Below are 17,620 nucleotides of genomic sequence, written 5' to 3'. Positions count from 1 at the left end.
ATGTCTTGCTTTAACAAGATCTGCCACTTTCCCTATTACATTCCCCTGACATCTGAACTTAAGACCATTTTATATGCCATACAATTTTTTTTTTTGCTATCACAGTTCATACAACTTTAAAATTAAAAAAAAAATACATTTAAAGCTGGGCAAAGTGGTGCACTCCTATAATCCCAGTGGCTCAGGAGCCTGAGGCAGGAGGATCACAAATTCAAAGCCAGCCTTAGCAAAATCAAGACACTAAGCAACTCAGTGAGACCCTGTCTCTAAATAAATTACAAAATAGGGCTGGGGATGTGGTTCAGTGGCTGGGTGCCCTTGAGTTCAATCCCTGGTACCAAAAAAAAAAAAAAAATACATTTAGGGCTCAAAGAATAAATCACAAGAGAAATTACAAAACATTGAAGACAAATGAAAATGACAACACAACATACAAAATTTATGCATGCAGTGAAAACAATACTAAGAGATAAATGCTTATATTAAAAAACAAAAACAGGGTTGGGGATGTGGCTCAAGGGGTAGCATGCTCGCCTGGCATGCGTGCGTGGCCCGGGTTCGATCCTCAGCATCACATACAAACAAAGATGTTGTGTCCGCCGAAAACTAAAAAAATAAATAAATATTTTTTTTTAAAATTCTCTCTCTCTCTTAAAAAAAAAAAAAAAAAACAAGGCTGGGAATAGAGTTCAGTAGTAGAGTGCTTGCCTAGCATGTATGAAGCCCTAGGTTCAACCCACCAAAATAAAGGAAGAGAAATATCTCAAATCAATAACTTAAGCCTGTAATTCCATGACTCAGAAAAAGAACAAACTAAACCCAAAGTTAGCAGAAGAAAGAAAACAAAGTTGAGCACAGAAATAAATAAAAACAACAGGAAAAAAAATCAGGTAAACTAAGATGTTTTTTAAAAAGATCAACAAAATTGGCAAACCCTTAGCTAGGTTAACCAAGAAAAAAATTCAAATAAATAAAATCAAAGAGGGAACATTACAACTGATGTCACAAAAAGGATTTTAAGAGAATACTATGAACAATTATAAGCAAACTGGATAATCCAGAAGACAAATTTCTAGAAATATAACCTAATAAGATTTACTCCTAAAGACATAAAAACTCTAAACAGTCCTACAATTTTATAACAAGGAGATTGAAGCAGTAATCAAAAACCTTCCAAAAAGAAGTACAAAGCCTGATGGCTTCACCAAAGAATTCTACTAAATACTGATAAGAATTGATATCAGTGCTTCTCAGATTTCTTCAAAGTATGGAAGGGAACACTGCCATACTCATTCCGAGGACAGCCTCACTCTGATACTAAAGCCAGACAAATTTTACACGAGAAAACTAGACCAATATCCTTGATCAATACTGATGTAAAAATCCTGAAAAAAATAGCAAACCAAATTCAGCAGAGCATTAAAATAATTACACATCATTAGCAAGTGAGATTCAAGGATGGTTCCACCATAACAAAATCAATTTAACACACTATTGTACTAGAATAAATAAGAAATAAAGAAAAGCATATGATTATCTCAATTGATGAAGAAAAAACATTTGACAAACTTCAATGCATCATCATGCTAAAAACACTCAACAAACTAGGAATAGAAGGAAACTATATCAACAAAATGAAAGCCAGAATTGAAAAACTCAAAACCAATATGCTCAATAACAAAAGACTTTTAAGATTTCCTCTGAGATCAGGATTAAGACAGGGTTGTGCTCTCCTGTCACTTCTATTCAACACAGGACTAGAATTCTAAGCCACCATAATTAAATAATAAAAAGAAATGAAGAGGGGCTGGGGATGTGGCTCAAGTGGTAGCGCGCTCGCCTGGCATGCGTGTGGCCCGGGTTCGATCCTCAGCACCACATACAAACTAAGATGTTGTGTCCGCCGAGAACTAAAATAAATAAATAAATTCATTCTCTCTCTCTCTCTCTCTCTCTCTCTCTCTCTCTCTCTCTCTCTCTCCCTCTCCAAAAAAAAAAAAAAAAAAGAAATGAAGAAATAAAATTACCGGTTTGCAGAGGACATGATCTTAAATGTAAAAAAAATTTAAAGATTCTATGCAAAAAAAAAAAAGTGTTTAATAAGCAACTTTACTAAACGAACACATAAAAATTAGTTGTTTAAGCAAGGCAAGGTGGCACATGCCTGTAGTTCCAGCTACTCAGGAGGCCGAGTCAGGAAGACTGCTTGAGCCCAAGAGTTAAGGGACAACCTGGGCAATATAAAGAAACCTCCTCTCTTAAAAAAAAAAAAAAAAAAAAAAGGAGGGCGGCTACTGGGTGTCGTGATGCATCCCTGTAACCGCAGCAACTCGGGAGGTTGAGTGGCAGGAGGACTGCAACTTCAAGGCCAACTGGGGCAACTTAGTGAGGGCCTCTCTCAAAATAAGAATAAAAAGATGTGGAATAGTGGTTAATTTCCCCTGGGTTCAATCCCTGATACCAGAAGGAAAAAAAGAAAAATTCATATGGGAGCTCAAATAGTCAAAGCTATCTTGAAAAGACGACAAAGTTGAAGACCTCACATTTGTTAATTTCAAAACATGATACAATATGATAATACAAGATAAAAAACAAATAGGGCTGGGGTTGTGGTTCAGTGGTAGAGCACTTGCCTAGCACAGGTGAGGCACTGAGTTCAATCCTCAGTACCACATACAAATAAATTAAATAAAGGTATTGTGTCCATCTACAACTAAAAATATTTTTTAAAAAAGGACAAATAGGATTACTTCAAACTAAAACTCTTCTTGCATCGCAAAGGAAATGGTCAACAGTGAAGAGGCAAAATATTTGCAAACTGTCTGACAAGGTATTAATATCCAAAACATACAAGCAACCACCCCCCCCCAAAAAAGAAAAAGAAACAGCAAAAAGAATCTGATTTAAAAATGGGCAAATAATTTGAATAGACACTTGTCAAAAGAAGATATATAAATGATCAACCAGTATATGAAAAAATGTTCTATATATATCACTAATCATCAGGTAAATGCAAATCAAGACCACAATGAGATATCATCTAACTCCAGTTAGAATAACTATAATCAAAAAGACAAGGGCTGGGACTGTAGCTCAGTGGTAAGAGCGTTTGCCTTGCATATGTTAGGCTCTGGGTTTGATCCTCAGCACCACATAAAAATAAATATACTGTGTATACCATATAACACTATTTAGCTATAAAAAGTACAAAATCCTGTCATTTGCAACAACATGGATAGAACTGGAGATCATAATGTTAAGTGGAATAAACCAGACACAGAAAGACAAATACCACATGATTTTACTCATCTGCAGGACCTAAAATGGCCAAGCTTATAAAACTAGTGACCAGAAAAGTAGCTACCAGAGGCTGAGAGGAGGAGATGGAGTTCTACCTAATAGATACAAAGTTTAGCCAGACAGGAGAATAAGTGTTGGTGTCTTATTGTACAGAGAGTAATTATAGTTAACAATATTGTACCATATAATCCCAAATGGCTAGGATTTTGAATCTTAATATAAAATGATAAATGTTTGAGATGAATAACTAAGTATCCTGAGTTGAATAATAATACACAATGTATAAATCATCTATAGCACATAAAGATATACAATTATGTATCAATAAATTTTTTTTAAGAAGCATAATACAAGGGCAGGGGTTGTGGCTCAGTGGTGGAACACTTGCCGAGCACTTGCCTAGCGCATGTGGGGCCCTGGGTTCGATCCTCAGCACCACATAAAAATAAATAAAATAAAGATATTGTGTCCAACTAAAAAATAAATATTTTTTTAAAAAGCATAATACAAGACAACAGTAATTAAGACAGTGTGTTACTGGAATAAAGATATAAATATAGACCAGGGGAACAGAATAAATACCTCAGAAATAAACCCTCAGGGGCCAAGACCACAACAATAGGGAAATGACAATATATTCAATAAATAATGATGGGAAAACTGGTATTCATGTGCAAACAAATAATCCTCGAGTTATACCAATTACAAAAATTAAGTTAAAGTAGATTAAAAATCAACCTGAGACCTAAAATTATAAAATCCTAGGGAAAAAACACATGAAAAGCTTTAAGACATTAGATTTGGCAATGATTTCTTGGATATGACACAAAAAGCATGGACAACAAATGCAAAAGTAGAGAAATGGGATTACATCACACTGAGAAACTTCTGCACTTCAAAACAATCTACAGAGTGAAAGACAATCTAAAGAATTTGAATAAATGTTGGCAAATCATGTATTCAATAAGGGGTTAATGTCCAGAATACATAAGGAACTCCTATAACTCAACAAATAAAGCAACAAAACCAAATAACTCAATTGGAAAAGGGGCAAAGGACTTGAATAGATATTTCTTCAAAGAAGATATACAAATAGCAAAGCCTAAAAAAAGATAATCAAATCACTAATCATTAGACAAATGTAAATCAAAACAATGGGTAAGAATCCCTTGAGGGCTGGGGTTGTGGCTCAGTGGTAGAGCGCTAGCCTGTGTGAGGCCCTAGGTTCGATCCTCAGCACCACATATAAATAAATAAAAAGGAATCCCTTGACACCCACCAGGATGAAGAGAAAATGAACCCTGGGCATTCCTGGTGGGACATGTAAAACAGTGCAACCAATATGGAAAATAGTATGGTGGTTACTCTAAAAATTAAAAATAGAATTACCATATTACCATTACCCTTTTTTGTGTACACATCCAGAAGAATTCCGCCAGACACGGTGACATTTACTTATACTCCCAGTTACTGGGAAGTCTGAGGCAGGAGAATCCCAAGTTTGAGCTAGTCTCAGCAACTTAGTGAGACACTGTCTCAAAATATAATTTTTTTAAAAAAGGGTCGGGGATGTAGCTCAGTGGTAGAGCAACCCTGGGTTTAATCACCAATGCTACAAAAGAATTCAAAGCAGTATTTTCAGAAAATATCTGCACAGCCATGTTAATAGCAGCATTAATAACCATAGTCAAGAAATTGAAACAACCCAAATGTCCACTGGCAGATGAATGGATAAATAAAATGTGGTAAACACATGTAAAATATAACATGGCCTTTAAAAGGAGACTTTGTCACATACTACAATGTGAATGAACACTGAGGACCTATACTAAGTGCAATAAAAGGACAAATAGAATATGATTCTACTCATATGGGGTAACTAGCATAATCAAAAATCTAAAAGTAGTGGAGAGGAAGAAATGATCAGTGTAAGCAGTCAATGTAATCTTCCCCACCACACGGTTAAAAGGCATTTGTATCCAGCTCTGCATGTGTTTAAAATAAATGTCTTAAAAAAAAAAATCTAATCCTTCCTTTTCTTTTTTCTTCTTTGGTACCAGAGATTGAACCGGAGGGGTGCTTAACCACTGAGCCACATCCCTAACCCTTTTTATTTTTTATTTTAAGACAGGGTCTCACCAAGTTGCTGAGGCTGGCTTCCAACTTGCAATCCTCCTGCCCCTAGCCTTCCCAGCTGCTGGGATTGTGTAAACAATCCTTTATTATTAAAGAAGCAAGGACTATAGAAAGCCATATTTCCTACTGCCACTAAATGACCCAAGCTTTAATGAAAATTTTTACTGTTCAAGAATAATCACTTTAACTTTAAAAAAAAAAAAAAAAAAAAACATATTATGGGTTGGGATTGTCGCTCAGTGGTAGAGCACTCACCTAGCACGTGCGAGGCCCTGGGTTCGATCCTCAGCACCACATAAAAATAAAAGAAAGATACTGTGTCCGACTACAACCAAATAAATAAATAAAACATATTAGAAGCTAGGTGTGGTGGCACACACCTGTAATCCCAGCACCTGAGGAGGCTGAGACAGGAGGATCAAGAGTTCAAAGCCAGGGCTGGGATGTGGCTCAAGCGGTAGCGCGCTCGCCTGGCATGCGTGCGGCCCGGGTTCGATCCTCAGCACCACATACCAACAAAGATGTTGTGTCCGCCGAGAACTAAAAAATAAATATTAAAAATTCTCTCTCTCTATCTCTCTCTCACTCTCTCTAAAAAAAAAAAAAAAAAAGAGTTCAAAGCCACCTGAGCAACAGCAAGGCACTAAGCAACTCAGTGAGACCCTGTCTCTAAATAAAATACAAAATAGAGCTGGGGATGTGGCTAAGCAGTCGAGTGCTCCTGAGTTCAATCCCCGGTACCAAAAAAAAAAAAAAAATTAGAAACTGATAAACTAGCTGGTATTACACTCATGCCATCGCTATATAGGGGACACTACAAGAAAAGTGCAGGCCAATATCCCTGATGAACAAAGATGCAAAAGTCTTCAATAAAACACTAGCAGTCAGATGTGGTGGTGCACACCTGTAATCCCAGCAACTGGGAGATTGAAGCAGGAGGATCACAAGTTCAAGGCCAGTCTCACTCAGCAACTTAGCAGGCCACAGGCAACTTAGCAAGACCTTGTTTTGAAATCAAATATATAAAGGGTTGGGGATGTAGCTCAGTAGTGATGTGTCCCTGAGTTCAATCCCCGGTACCAACCTAAATAAATAAATAAATTACAGCATTATACTTTCACATTTCCCAGGCTCCAAAACCCTGAACCAAAATAAACCTCTCTTCTTTATAAATTTATAGGCTCCATTATTCTACTATAACAATGGAAAACCAAACTCAACAGCATTTTAAAGAGATTGTTCATTATGATGAAGTGAGAGTTACCCTAAGGATACAAGAATGGTCAAAATATGCAAATCTATAAATATGATACTCCACATTAACACAATGAAGCAAAAAACCTATATGACTATCTCAATAGATTTTGAAAAATATTTGACAAACTTCAATCCTTTCCTGATAAAATCCTCTCAACAAATAAGGTAGTGAAGTATTGTACCTCAACATAGTAAAGACCATAGACAACAAAAACCATAGCAAAATTCATATGCAACAGTGAAAAATTGAAAGCTTTTCCTCTAAAATCAGAAACAAGGCAAGGATGCCCCCTCTTGCCCCTTCTATTCCACAGAGTACCAAAAGTAACTCCCAGACAGAACAATAAGGAAGGGAAAAAAAATAAAAGGCATCCAAATTGGAAAAGAAGTAAAATTGTTATTGTTCACAATCAATGTGACCATAGAAGTAAAACTGTCATTGTTCACAGTCAATATGACCATAGGTACATATAAAATCCTAAAAACTGATGAAAATTCCAAAAAGCTTCAGAATATAAAATTTAACATACAAAATCAGTGGTATTTCTTTTTGGGGGGTGAGCAAGATAATGGTAAACTAACCCAGGGGATGACTTTTCTATACACTCTATACATCAACATCTAAAAAAGAAATAAAGAAAACATCCCTGAGGCTGGGGATGTACCTCAGTGATAAGAGCATTTGTCTAGCATGCAAGAGGTCCTGGGTTCAATCCTAAGGGAGGGAGGGAGGAAGAAAAGAATTCCACATATAATAACTACAAAAAAATAAAATGCTTCAGAATAAATTTTTTGTGGGGATTGGTGGAAAAAACTTCCCTTTTGTTCAGATAGAATCCTCCTGACCTGTAGCTGCTTCAGAATAAATTTTGATTTTGTTTTCCGAGATAGGGTCTTACCTCAAATTCCTGGACTCAGGCAATCCTCCTGCCTCAGGTTATAGCTAGGACTATAAGCACACACCACCATACCCACTTTCAGGAATAAATGTAATGAACCAAGAAGGTTGCTGTGGTTTGAATGCATGTTTTTCCCTCTGAAACTCAAGTGGAAGCTTGATTTTGCAGCAGTATTGGATGGTGGGCATTGGGTCATGGAAGTAGAGGTCTCGTGAATGGATTAATACCTTTCTTGGATGAATGAGTTCTCACTCTCACAGAATCACATTAGTTCCTGCAAGAACAGGCTGTTATTAAGCAAGTCCACCTCTGTATTTTGTCTTTCACCGGCACCTGCTTGTCCTTCTACTTTCCAACATGAGTTGAAGGAGCATGAGGCCCTCACCAGAAGCTAAATAGATGCCAGCATTATACTTTCACACTTCCCAGGCTCCAAAACCCTGAACCAAAATAAACCTCTCTTCTTTACAAATTTCCAGGCTCCATTATTCTATTATAACAATGGAAAATAGATTATGGCAGAGGTAAAAAGACCTAAATGCTGAAAACTATAAAATGCTGATGAAAAAAAAATTGAACAAGACACAAATAAATTTAAAGATATCATGTGTTCACAGATTTAAAAAACTGGTATTGGACTGGGGTTGTGGCTCAGCAGTAGAGCGCTTGCCTAGCATGTGCAAGGCCCTGGGTTCAATCCTCAGCACCACATAAAAATAAATAAATAAATAAATAAATAAATAAATAAATAAATAAATAAATAAATAAAGGCATTATGTACAATTAAAAGAAATATTTTTTAAAAAAAAGAAAAACTGGTATTTTTAAAATGTCCATACTTCTCAATCTATAGATTCAATGTGATTTCTATCAAAATTCCAAAGACATTTTTTATAAAAATAGAAAGCAATGCTAAAATTCTGAAGAGCCAATCAAATATTATGCAAACAAAGCTGAAGGATCACACTACCTGGCTTAAAAATATACTACAAAGCTACTGTAATTAACATAGTATTGACATAAAAATAGATATATGTATAAATGTATCTGAATATACAGCCTAGAGATAAATCCACACCATTTACAGTCAACTGATTTTTGACAAAGATGCCAAGAACACAATAGGGAAAGTACAGTCTCTTCAATAAATGATGTTAGAAAAAGAGGATATTCACATACAGAAGAATGAAAATGGATTTCTACCATACACAAATATCAATTTAAATGGATTAAAGACTTAAATGCAAGACCTAAAACTGGAAGACTACTAGAAGAACACAGGGGGAAGTTCCATAACATTAGTCTGGAGTATGAGTTTTTGGATATGAACTCAAAAGCACAGGCAATAAAAGCAAAAAATAAGTCAGGCATAGTAGTGCACACCTGTAATCCCAGTGGCTTGGGAGGCTGAGGCAGGAGGATTACAAGTTCAAAGTCAGCCTCAGCAACTAAGTGAGGGCCTGATTAACTTAGCAAGAGCCTGTCTCAAAATAAAAAATAAGGACTAGGGATGTTGCTCAGTGGTTAAGAGCACCTAAGTTCAATCCCTGTTACCACCTTCACCCCCCAAAAAAATAGACTAATGGAACTTTATCAAACTAAAAACCTATTGCACAACTAAGGAAACCATCTACAGAGTGAAAAGACAATCTATGGAAGAAAATATATGTATCTGATGTAAGAAAATATTTGTATCTGAGGAGTTAATATCCAAAATACATAAGGAACTCAACTCCATAAAAAAAAAACCCAATTAGAAAATGGGCAAAGTATGTGAATAGATACTTCTTTTAAAAAAGATGTATACATGGCCAACAGATAGGTTTTTAAAAGTTCAACTTCACTAAATCAGAGAAATACATATTAAAACCACAATAAAATATCCCCTCACATCTGTTAAAACAGCTATTATTAAGTCATAGCGTAGGGCTAGGGGTACAGCTCAATGGTAAAGTACCTGCTTAGCAAGCACCAGGACCTGAGTTTGATCTTTAGCACAAAAGAAAAAAAAAAAAAGATAAATGTTTGAATGTTGGAGAGGATGTAGAGAAAAAGAAACCCTATACACTGTTGGTGGAAATGTAAACTGGTACAGATACTATAGAAAGCAGTATGAAGGTTCCTCAAACTATTTAAAAAATGAACTACCAGGGCTGGGACTTGCCTCATATGTGTGAGGCACTAGGTTCAATCCTCAGCACCACATAAAAATAAGTAAAATAAAGGCATGCTGTCCATCTACAACTACAAAAGGAAGGAAGGAAGGAAGAAAGGAAGAAAGGAAGGGAGGGAGGGAGGGAGGGAGGGAGGGAGGGAGGGAGGGAGGGAGGGAGGGGAGGGAGGAGGAAGATCCAGCAATCTCACTACTGGGTATATATCCAAAGAAAAATTAAATCAGTGAGTCAGATATTTGCACTCCTGTGTTCATCGCAGAATTATTCACAATAGCCATGATTACTGAATCAGCCTAAGTGTCCATCAACCAATTAATGAATAAAATACAATTGCAAAGCCATTCAGCCTTTAAAAAGAAAGAAATGTTGTCATTTGCAACAACATGAGCAAATCTGAAAGACATGTTTAGTGAAATAACTAGGCATCAAAAAATAAATGCCACATAATCTCAATCACATGAAGAATCTAAAAAAGTTGAACTCAGAATGATGTTAACAAAAGCTGGCGGGGGAAGGGTTGGGAGATATTGGTCAAAGAACACAACTTCTCGTGGGAATAAGTTCAAGATATCTATTGTATACATGATGATTATAGTTAATAACAATGTGTCATATTCTTCAAAATCACTGATTTTTTAAAGTGTTTTCACCCAAAAAAATGGTGTGAAGTAATGCATATGCTAATTATATATATTATATTATATATATTATTCCATAATATATACATATTTCAAAACATGCTATATACAATAAACATGTACTTTTTTTTATATATACTGGGGATTAGACCCAGGGGCGCTCAACCACTGAGCCACAACCCCAGCCCTTTTTTATATTTTATTTACAGACAGGGTCTTGCTTAGTTGCTTAGCCCCTTAGTTGCTAAGGCTGGCTTTGAACTCACAATCTTCCTGCCTCAATCTCCAGAGCCAATGAGATTACAGGTGTGGGCCACCGTGCCCAGCCTATGTACAATTTTTGTCAAGCAAATTGTGAATATGAAAAAAAGAAACTTATAAGCTAGAACCTAAAGTATGGAAGAGAAATTTAAATGGGAAAAATCTTACAAAAAATAAATATACTTAAGTATAGCCTATAAAGACTATAAAACTCAGAAAGCAACAATCATACACCTTGTCCCTAACTTCATAAACACTAAAAAACGGAGTTATCAAGGGAGAAGGCAAGGTGTAAAGCTAGGTGTAAAAAAGATTCACTCTCTCTAAACAGCAGATGGAAAAAGAGGGTGATCAAAGAAATTAAATAAGTAGGAAGATGGGAAAGGCACTCAAGCCCAGAATAAACAAGCACAAATAAACAGAGCTTCAGATAGCCTCATCAGCAAATGAGTAGTTAGTCTTCTTTAATAAAGTAACATGAGTAATTCAGGTCAGAATGAAGTCATTAACCTTATCCAAAAATAACTTCCACCTGCAGAGAATAGCTACTGACTAAAAGAGATTGAACCTCTTTATAGACACAGGCAACCTGGAAGCAAGAGCTCTCTGGATAGCAACTAGAAAACTAGGACACTTATACAATGTGATACAAAAATCAGGCCTATTACAACTCTTTAACAATCAGACGTCTAACTTATGCCCTCCAACAAATAGTTCAAAGCAATCCAGGAACTGTTATTTGGCATATGGAAGCCTACCTGATGGTGGTGAGGAGAGGAATCTGGGAAGAAATACAGCTGCTGTCAAAGACTCTGCAAAATAACATGAACCAGATAGATCTTTTTATTATTTCTGGAAATTTTCCTGAAATAGCATCAGTGTATTTAACAAGACATTCAATGGTTTGTTGTATTAACTATAATATTTTTAAAATATATAGGATCATATTCTAACCTCAGCAGATATATTGAACTAAAAGAATATTATAAAATTATAAGGAATATTATAAAATCCAGTATTTATGGATTTATGTGGAGATATTTAAACTAGTACTCCAAACTTAAAATGAACATTCTAAAGTGATAATCTGGGCTCAAACTATATTTGGATTCACAATGAGACATACACAGGGATGTGATTTGAAAATGCTAATTCCCTTAAAGTACACACATGTATCAAGACCAATTTCCCTACAAAACTCATCAGTTGAGGGCCTGATATTATCATTTCCAGGTGCTGAAGGGCCAGCACCCAAAGAGTCCAGAAGCCTCCACTAAGTACTGTGCCAGAAAGAAACCAAACACATCACTACCATCTCCCCTTTTCATTTTGCTTAACTATTACAATGTACTTACTCCACACTAGAGCTTCTTGCCTAGATTACTAGAAAGCCAAATCATTAATGGTTAATGTAACAAAAGTAAACTTGTCAGTGTAAATGAACAAGAATGGGACAATAGGTAGCTCAAGACCAAAGAAACTGCATTGTGGAAATAGGACACAGGGGTGCCATTCCCTAGTGACTCTCTTACTTCATCTCTTGGTAATGCTCACATACTGTGCTAGAAACTAACTGGGCACCTGTCACACATTGCAGACCATGCTTTTCCCAATGGGTGCCATTCCATAAACTTCCTACCAGAAATAAAGTGCCATATCTGAGCCTGACTCATGTCAGATATTCAACAGATATTTGTTGAATGACTTTTCTACTTTGGATCAACTGATTTTAAAATCAATTTTTAGGAAGTAGCTTTAGAAATACCAAAGCCAAAACCCTAGAACCATATCCACAAGTTTGTATTTTTGCTGTGTTTTCTGCCTGCCCATGGTCTGGGACTATACAATTTCCATTCAACAATTCACCTGTAATGTAGAACCTAGTCCACAAAGTAAGAGCTTCTCCCTGTGCTAAAATTATCTCCTTTCCAAGAGGACACACAACCTGGTTTCATTGGAATTTAGGGGCTGCTTCAGTGTTGAAAAGAAAGCCTGACCATCAATTCCCCAGGGTAGCTATCGACCTTTTCCAATCTCAAGGAAATCTCTAGACCCCAAAACTGCTGTGAAACCATTAAGTATATGCTTTCTGTGAACCTCAATATGGCTACAAAATAGTAACCCTAGCGATTAAATAGGAACAACAGTAAATTAAGTGTCTCCTTTACAATAGCTACAGACTCTTTAGATTCCTTAAAACCATATTTCTGCCTTCTGAATTTACCTCAGCTTACAATCAGCACATGTGGTCACTACTCTGTTACCAGTAACAGGTGAAAAATAGGCAGAAGCAATGCTCTTCGTGTGTTCAGTCAAAGAAATCAAAGGCTGGCTTCCCCTGAGTTTCAGGTGCCTGACGTCATAAATATGAATATCCCTGTAATGAGAGGAAGAATTATTAGTGTTGTCAGAGTACATGTAATGAGCCTCTAGAACAGGGTTAAACATAAGATAGAAACTCAAATACTTGCTACATGGAATAACATTTAAGACATAATCCCTACTTCGGTTTTAATTTTAAAGTTGATACAGATGAAAAGTAAAATATTAGAAAAATTCAAAAATTAGAGCAGATACCTATAACCTGCATGTACAAAATTGGTTTTTCAATCTCTCCAAGAAAAAAGGCAACACAGATTTTTCAGTCTCTCCAAGAAAAAAGCCAAGTTACAGATCACATACAATTTTATTTTATTTTTGTTTGTTTTAGTGCCAGAGATTGACCTCAGGGACACTTAACCACTGAGCCACATCCCCAGCCCTTTTTTGGATCTTATTTAGAGACAGGGTCTCCCAGAGCTGCTTAGCGCCTCACTAAGTTGCTGAGGCTGGCTTTGAATTCACGATTCTCCTGCCTCAGCCTCCTGGGATTACAGGCATATGCCATCATGCCCAGGTTATAAAAATTTTCTTCTAGTAAAACTAAAATAAATGCATATGCATATGGTGCCAATGAAAACAAAAATGTACATATCTTTCAATATTTTCACTATTTATTAAATCCAAATGAATTTCTCATTTAAAAAAAAAATCTCGCTCAAGAAAAGCCCCCATTAGTGAAGAAAGGAAAATTATTTGGCCTTTGTGTATCACAAAAGTCAGATGTGTTTGACAACCAAACTAAACCATGTATTCATGGCATGAAAAGGACTAAATCTGGGCTGGGGTTGTGGCTCAACGGCAGAGCACTCGTCTTAGCATGTGCAAGGCCCTGGATTCGATCCTCAGAGCCCATAGAAATAAATAAATAAAGGCATTATATCCAATTGCAGCTAAAAAATAAATATTAATAAAAAAGGACTAAATCATTACATTTTCAGAAGAACATACCTCAACCCTGCAGTCATGAAATACTGTCTGTGCACTGGGTGGACATGAACAGTTCTTATTTTTCTCAAAGAAGAACGAATTAGTTTCTCAAAAGAAGTTCCAGGTGTCCGTCTATCCACCAGTGACATATTTCCATCCCAGTGTCCCACTAGTAAAGTGGAAGCATCTTCTGTCAAGAAGTCAAAGGAGGAAAAGCCACTTCTTTCATTTCTATATACCTAAAGATATAAATAACAATCATTTCTACAACACTCTTAAAATCAATGCACAAATTCTTAGTAAAAGATTATAAGACAGTTTACTCAAATAACCTCATTTATCTACACAGGAAGCTCAGGACAAAATGGAAACAAAGGTAGTGATCACCTCAGAGGCTCACCTACAATCAAATGGTTCATCTACCCATATCCTAAATCTCTTAAACCCAATAAATCTTGGTTCCTGATCTACCCTGTGAAATTTACTGGAAAATGACTAAATATGAATTCTATCCAGCTGAAATTAAATCTCAATATAACAAGTAACTTTGCCAACAAAGTCCAAGATATGTGGTAGCATATTCATAAGATTAAAATTCTTGACAGTTAATCAGACTATGGATCGAAAGTTCTAGATCAGCTGCAGCAACTTGGCGAGACCCTGACTCATAATAAAAATAAAATAAAGAAGCGCTGGGGATGTAGCTTGGTGGTAAAATGTCCCTAGGTTCAATCCCTAATACAAAACATAAATGAATGAATGAGTGATGAAACCTACATCTAAAATTATCCTAAAGTTCATGAAGATTCAAATCCAAATTTTAAAAGTTCAAATTGTAAGAATTCTCTTACTGAGGATATCTGGCATTAAACAAATCTGAAAATTCATCTTAAATAATATTATTAAATGGATATTTAAATAGTAGACCAAAATATGAACAATGAGATCCAAATATTTTGTTCAGGCCTTGGGAGTTTCAGACCTGTCACACCAGAAGTCAAATAGATTAGAAAATCTCCAAGCAGTAGTCTGATAATCTAGGCTGTGTCTGAGGATGGATTCATGAGTATCATTCAACTTAAATTTAAGCAGACTTAAACTTTAATCTGACTAGCACAGTTTAAACCAGCTCAGGAAAAAGACTTACCAAGAGGTAATTACAAATAAACTTGGCCCAAGGTATTCTGAATAAAAACCCCTTGGGTCTCTGCTTCCTGCACAGTATAGCCAATAGCAATTTTCAATTCTAACCTCACCAGATCAGAACAGCTGGGCTAAATGCTTCATCATCATCATCATATTAGAACACACAAGACCTGTTAAATCTGGGCTGAGGATGTGGCTCAGTGTTAGAACACCTGACTAGCATGCCCTGGATTCAATCCCCAGCACCAAAAAAAAAAAAAAAAAAGAGTCATGTTAAATCTTAGCTAGAAGGTGAGGAAAAATCAAATTTTTAGGCCAGACCAGGTGGCACACTTCTCTAAACCCAGCTAACTAAGAAGCTGAGGCAGGAAGATTCCAAGTACGAGGACAGCTTGAGCAATTTAGCAAGACCCTGTCTCAAAATTTTAAAAGGGACTGGGGATATAGTTTAGTGGTAGAGCACTCCATGTTCAATCCCCAGCATCACAAAAATAAATTAAAAAATACATTTTATAATTTCTGTATTATATTACATACCAGAAATTTTAGGTATGCATAATATATTCCATTATGTGGGTAATTTTTCTATTGTCCTTTTTGTCAGGTATAAGACTCATTCCTACAAAATTCATGTCTGAAGGGCAGGAAGGATAAACAAAAGAAAAATATTCCAGTGTTTTCCCTCAAAATTAATAAGTTATTTTACTTAAAATTCTTTCTGCAAATAATAACAGTGAATATGAATAGTCAGGTGTGGTAGTATATACTTGTAGTCCCAGCTACTCAGGAGGCTAAGGCAGGAGGATTGTATGAGCCCAGAAGTCTGGGGCCAGCTTGGGCAACAGAGTATAATCCTGACTCTTAAAAAATAAAAAAATAAAAATTTAAAAATAAAAGCAAACACTATGTGCCAGTCTTGGTCCTAAATACTTTATCTGCATTCACTCCTTTAATCCTTCTGACAACCCTATAAAGTAAACACTATGACTATACCATTCCACAACTATGGAAATTGAGACACAAATAAGATCACACAACTAGTAATAGATGGTCTGAGAATTGAACTTAGTCCTTAGGCTGTACTACTTTTCAGTCTGATATAAAAATCACTCATGTGGCCGGGCACAATGGTACATGCCAACGACTAAGGAGACTGAGACAGGAGGATCACAATTTCAAAGCCAGCCTCGGCAAGTGCAAAGCAACTCAGTGAGACTGTCTCTAAATGAAATACAAAATAGAGCTGAGGATATGGCTCAGTGGTCGAGTGCCTATGAGTTGAATCCCCAGTACAAAAAAAAAAAAAAAAAAAAAAAAAAGCACTCATATAGCATTTCATGGAGAATCCAGAATATCATTGGATGTCAACATATAAACAAATTAACATTTACCTCTTCAAAAATAGCTCTGGAAAAATCCCCACATCGTAACGTGCCATCATAGCTCAATGACAGTAGGTGGGCTGGATTGGCAGGTGAGAAGTAAAGACAGCTAACAGGTTGACTATGGGGATAAAAAACATATGCTCCATCTTCTTTTCTTTGCTGGGTCTGGAAGAGGTGGAATTTGAAAAAAAGATTAAAAACTAGTGAAAAGTACATATTTACTATGTTATTATGTAATTAAAGTATTTACATCTGGATTATATTGTCTTTTTTAAGTCTATAACAACAACCACTCTCCCATTCAAATAGTCAGAATTAGGAAATGACATTAAATTATTTTCTCTTATCATTTTCTGATAGTTTTAATTTTCTTACAATTTTCTTCTTATAATTTTCAAATCAACAATACCAAATCTCATTAAGTTTAAGTGTCCAGCTTTTCACAAATAGCAAACTAGTTTCTTTACAATAGTGGGGGCGTCGTGGGGCGGGGGGACGACACAGACAAATAGCACGAGGATCACTGCTTCTGCCAGGCATGGTCGCATGAACCTGTAGCCTTAACACTCAGGAGGCTTAAGCAAGAGGATCACTTGAGCCCAGGAGTTAAGAAACCAGTCTGGGCAAGATTGTTTCAAAAATTAACTTTTTTTTTTAACTACCTTTTTTTAATTAATTTTTAAATTTATATATGACAGCAAAATGCATTAAAATTTCTATTACACATAAAAAGCACAATTTTTCATATCTGGTTGTATACAAAGTATATTCACACCAATTCGTGTTTTCATACATGTACTTTGGACATCATATTCCACCATCACTTTTAACCCCATGCCCCCTCCCACCCCTTTGCCCTATCTAAAGTTCATCTATTCCTCCCATGCTCCCCCTCCCTACCCATGAATCAGATGGGTCAAATGGTGGTTCCATTCTCAATTTTCCAAGAAATCTCCATACTGCTTTCTATATGGGCTGCACCAGTTTGCAGTCCCACCAGCAGTGTATGAGCATACCTTTTTCCTCACATACTCACCAGAACATCCAAGAATTATGGGACAGCATCAAAAGTTAATTTTTAAGCATCTCAAAAAGCTAAGACAGGAGGGTTATAA

At 36.1% G+C, this 17,620-nt stretch overlaps 1 protein-coding gene across 1 annotated transcript in view; it reads right to left on the bottom strand.

Annotated features, from left to right (window-relative positions):
- The window catches only part of Wdr76 (WD repeat domain 76), a 47,130-nt gene that overhangs the window by 2,638 nt on the left and 26,872 nt on the right, over nucleotides 1–17,620 (bottom strand). The window contains exons 9-12 of the mRNA XM_026391352.2: nucleotides 16,512–16,670; nucleotides 13,996–14,213; nucleotides 12,890–13,042; nucleotides 11,424–11,477 (exon numbers count right to left, since the gene is read on the bottom strand). Of these exons, the coding sequence (XP_026247137.1) occupies nucleotides 11,424–11,477; nucleotides 12,890–13,042; nucleotides 13,996–14,213; nucleotides 16,512–16,670 (584 nt within the window). The remainder of the gene's footprint in view (nucleotides 1–11,423; nucleotides 11,478–12,889; nucleotides 13,043–13,995; nucleotides 14,214–16,511; nucleotides 16,671–17,620) is intronic.

The sequence above is a fragment of the Urocitellus parryii genome, chromosome 6 (genome assembly GCF_045843805.1).
Source record: "Urocitellus parryii isolate mUroPar1 chromosome 6, mUroPar1.hap1, whole genome shotgun sequence".
NCBI classification, from domain to species: domain Eukaryota; kingdom Metazoa; phylum Chordata; class Mammalia; order Rodentia; family Sciuridae; genus Urocitellus; species Urocitellus parryii.
This window is presented reverse-complemented; position numbering and strand designations above follow the sequence as displayed.